General features: G+C 30.6%; 1 protein-coding gene across 1 annotated transcript; it reads left to right on the top strand.

Moving 5' to 3' along the window:
• The first annotated feature begins 215 nt into the window (after positions 1 to 215).
• LOC107490049 (oleosin Ara h 14.0103) lies at positions 216 to 839 on the top strand. The gene has a single exon (XM_016110816.3). The coding sequence runs from the start codon at positions 307 to 309 to the stop codon at positions 835 to 837; it is 531 nt and encodes a 176-aa protein (XP_015966302.1). The 5' UTR covers positions 216 to 306; the 3' UTR covers positions 838 to 839.
• The last annotated feature ends 3915 nt before the right edge of the window (positions 840 to 4754 follow it).

Consider the following 4754-nt stretch of genomic DNA (forward strand, 5'->3'; position numbering starts at 1 on the left):
TTTAAATTAATTAACAAATCTCAAGTATCAACCTCACTTAAAATTAAATCCAACTTTCACCTTAAAAAATATCTAGTTACACTGTTAATAAATTACTAGGCACCGGCATGCATGTCACAAGCACGTGTCAACATCTACAAGTCCACCGTTCTCCAAACCCACCACCTCATCAAACTCATCCACAAGCACCGATATCAATGTCTTCCCACTCTCCATTATTAATCTTCAAAAACCTAAGGAAGAAAAGAGAACAAAAGGAATCCCAAAAAGGGCCTTTTCTTTTCTCTTAACAATCAAACAACAGCAATGGCTACTGCTACTGATCGTGCACCTCACCAGGTTCAAGTTCACACCCCCACCACACAACGCGTCGACGTTCCACGCCGCGGCTACGATGTTAGTGGTGGTGGTATTAAGACTCTTCTCCCCGAGAGAGGTCCGTCCACCTCTCAAATCATCGCCGTCCTCGTCGGCGTCCCCACTGGGGGCACTCTGTTGCTCCTCTCCGGCCTTTCACTTCTCGGAACCATAATCGGGCTGGCAATTGCCACCCCGGTTTTTATCTTCTTCAGCCCGGTTATAGTTCCCGCGGTCGTTACCATTGGACTTGCAGTCACTGGTATTCTCACGGCGGGAGCATGTGGACTAACCGGGCTGATGTCTTTGTCATGGATGATTAACTTCATCCGACAGGTACATGGGACGACGGTGCCGGATCAGCTGGACTCAGTGAAGCGGCGCATGGCGGACATGGCGGATTACGTGGGGCAGAAGACAAAGGATGCTGGCCAAGAGATACAGACTAAGGCCCAGGATGTTAAGAGGTCATCATCATAAAAGGAAGGGGTTTGAATTTGAATTTAGGGTTGATCGATTATGTTGGAAAAAAAATAATAGTTATTATGCATGTATGTACCTTTTGGTACTTTTGAATTTGGAGGTCTCATTTTGTGTTTTGGTCTTTGTTAACTAATTTGTGCTATGTTTGTGTTTTATGTTAATTAACAAGTGTTCTAGATATCTTGTTTTGTTACATTTGTATTTGTTCCACTTATTATTATATTATATTCAATGTGTTCAACAAGTCTGTTAATTATTATATTTTTCTTTAAACAGTGTTATATAAACCTAGTTTAAGTGTTCTTCATCAAATAATCTTAACATTAAGCTAATAAGCTAGCACAATTTATGGTGTCCAAGTACCAGAATTGAACAGGATTTATATGGCATTTATTTATCACCTTTTAATATTTTTTTTGGGTTCAAATCTTATTAAATTAAATTAAAGATACAAGAAAAGTACATGAAATTATGGTTGTTAAGAAAAGTTAAAGAAAAAAAAATAAAATTAGACAACCAAAAAGGTTAATATCTAATTATTTTTGTAATAGATAAGTTATTGGTAAAATTAAAATAGTGATGAAAGGTGAACTAATATAGCAATTTCAGAGGAAGTGGAGTGTTTTTTTGACAAAGTAGTATTTTAACTTGCAAGTTCAAATTAAACAGGTGATTTTATTAATATCCGGTCAAAATTTATTTTATTTGCTATAAAAATAAGCGAATAAAATTTTTAGATGTCACATTCTCATTGTTGCTGACCCATACAACTTCATAGTCTTTGTTCCAGTTCATCATAACATCACACTCAAAACTTTTAGGTGATCAAGGAACCTCTTCTAGCAAAAGAACAATTGCCACTTTGAATCAAATTGAACTATATATCTATAATAATGGGGCCATGGTCCCAAAATCTTTGCAACCATCTGCAATTTTCTTTGGATGATATCACAGATGAAAACTGTGATAATCAGTCCTTTAATTTTGAACACAAGTGCAGTGTGTCCAAATTTGTATAATGACACTATTCTGAGTCCCTGCTGGACCAGTTGCTTTTCTTTATTTTGCTTCAGTTGTTGATGTCATGAATTAGTTCATGGTGTAGATTAGTTTGCGCCTAAATTTTTTTCTTATTAAGAATTTTTGTGTGAAATATAAAAATATTTGGGCGTTTTAATATTTTACACTTGCTATAATAATGGTAGCATAATCTATTATTACAGACGTATTATAAAAGAATTATTTTTAGTTATGTAAAATAACGACACTTACATTAGTAATATATTTTTTAATTATATCGGACAACACGTCAATAAATTTTTGTAGATGCACAGCGATGTGTAACGCACAGTTTGAGTTATTTTTAGGAAATTCACCCGTAATGGCTTATATATAAAAAAAAAAGTTACACTAATACATGAATTGTTTTTAATGCATATATCTATATACGACAGATTATGCATATATTTTATTTACAGAATAAATAAGATATTGTTATATATATTTTTCTATAATAAAAATAAGATATGTAATAAAGTGAAAAAATTGGATTCAAAAAAGCATAGGCGGCTTCGAGTAATTTTGTCAACAGAAAATTATTTAAATAAAGAGTGGAGTTAATATAAATAAAGACCAAACTAAAGATATTAAGCATAACAAATATTTTGTTCTTTAAAATTTATACAATCTTTATTTATTATCAAATTTTTTATTGTATATTTTTGTACATATAATATTAGAATTATAAAATAAAAAATATCATAATTTTTCAAAACAAAAAATTGCATACATTGCTAAATGATATATTTATTTTATTTATTTAAATAAATAAATACAGATAAAATGATTAATCCAAATTTAAATACTCATTTTATTTAATCAATTTAAATTAATTAAGTGATTATTTTATTTATTTATTTAAATAAATATAAAAATAAATATATAATAATTCATGAATTTATATTATTTAAAATGATAAAAAATGATAAAACGGTCAGTAAAGGATTAATTACATTAAATTTATAATTTTCATTGTATATGAGTTTTAATATTTTAATTCGGATTATGTGAAAATAAAGTATATCCAAAACTAAGTAAAATAGAGAACAATAGCAGAAAAAGAAAAAAAATGAGTGTTAACTATTAATGTGTGCTTTGTTCAGTACATTAAAGAGTCATATTTATACATAAATATCAAAATTTTAGAAGCTACTAACTCTAGTTTAATAGTAACTAACACGGTTAGTTACCTTTCTTTATATATGTTATTATCCACTACAAACTCATGATGGTTTTGATGCTAACCTGAGTTTGTTTTTAAATTTGTCAAAGCTGGCTAATGATAGAGGTTTTGTTAATACATCTACCAATTGTTCAGTTGATGAAATATGTGTGATAATAATGAAGTCTTTAATCACCTTGTCTCAAACAAAATAGAGATCTAATTCAAAGTGTTTAGTCCGATTATGTAGGATTGGATTATAAACAAGCAACATAGCTGAGATATATATTGTCACAAAATACAGTGGGAGAATCTGGGCAAAGTTGATGCAACTCAGCCAGAAGATTTTGAATCCAAATGAGTTCCATGAACACTGCTGTTAGGACTCTATATTCAGCCTCAGTTAAACTTCGACTGTCCATGAGTTGTTTACTGCTCTTACAAGACACCAAATTTGAACCATAATACACACAAAATCCAATTGTAGATTTTCTATCATCGATCAAGATCACTCACCCAATCTGAGTTTGAAAAATAGAAAATCATAAATCAGTGCATCGATGAAATTGCAATTTGAGCTCAGCAGTACCTGTCAAATATCTCACGACTCGTTTAACTGCAGCCCATGTTCTTGGCAGGGGTTGGACATAAATTGACTCAGTTTATTCACTGAAAAACTGATATCAGGTCCTGTAATTATTGCATACTGCAACCCACCCACTATGGAGCGATATAAAGTTGGATTTTCAAAAGGGGTTCCAACATTGACAATCAATCTAAGAGAGCTTACCATTGGAGTCATGCTTGGTTTGGATTCATTAATGTCAGCACGTGTTAAAAGGTTATGTATATATTTGATTTGGTTCAAAGAAATTAAGGAAGTGGAATGTGTTATAACTTTTATACCTAACAAAAGTTGAGTTCACCTAAATTTTTTAATAAAAAAGATAGAATGAAGTTTGCTAAGAAAAATGTTTATTTCAGTTTTGTTATCTCTAATAATAAGTATATCATCAACAAAAATAAGAATATAAATGGTAGAAGTAGAAGTATATCTAGTAAATAGGGAGGGATTAAATTTTGTTACTGTAAAGCCAAAAATTTGAAGGGTGAAAATAATTATTAAGTACCAAATCCTTGGGGCTTGTTTAATGGCAGATAGCTTTATTTAATTTGCATACAAGTTTTGGATTAGAGTGACAGAAATAGAGACTGTGACATAAAAATAGTTTCATAAATAGTTTCATTTAAAAATGTATTGTGAAAATTATATTGTTACATTTTCTAACCTTCTGATAAAGCAATGGTTAAAATCATCCTAATTGTAACTGGTTTAATAACAGGTGAAAAATTTTGATCAAAATCAATTTCAGCAGTTTGAAAAAAACCTTTTACAATCAACCTAGCTTTATATCTAATAATCTCACCTTTCACATTTTTTTAACAGCAAATATCCACTTATAACTAACTACTTTTTCATTATCAGGTAATTTAACTAAGAACCATGTATTGTAATATAGTAGTGCTTTATATTCCGTGAGCATAGCATCTTTCTATAAGAAATTGTGGAGAGCACTTTGAATACTTTTAGATAATAAATCAGAATTAGAAGAGACTGAGAATTTTGCTACCTAAAGAGCTTTTGGAGTTCCAAGCAGTAATGTTCACATACACTAGAATCAGAAGTATTTTA

Source organism: Arachis duranensis, chromosome 5 (genome assembly GCF_000817695.3).
Source record: "Arachis duranensis cultivar V14167 chromosome 5, aradu.V14167.gnm2.J7QH, whole genome shotgun sequence".
Lineage (NCBI taxonomy): Eukaryota > Viridiplantae > Streptophyta > Magnoliopsida > Fabales > Fabaceae > Arachis > Arachis duranensis.

Bases quoted from the DNA above. Each gene is read 5' to 3' on its own strand.
- LOC107490049 (XM_016110816.3), top strand. From the start codon at position 307: ATGGCTACTGCTACTGATCGTGCACCTCACCAGGTTCAAGTTCACACC.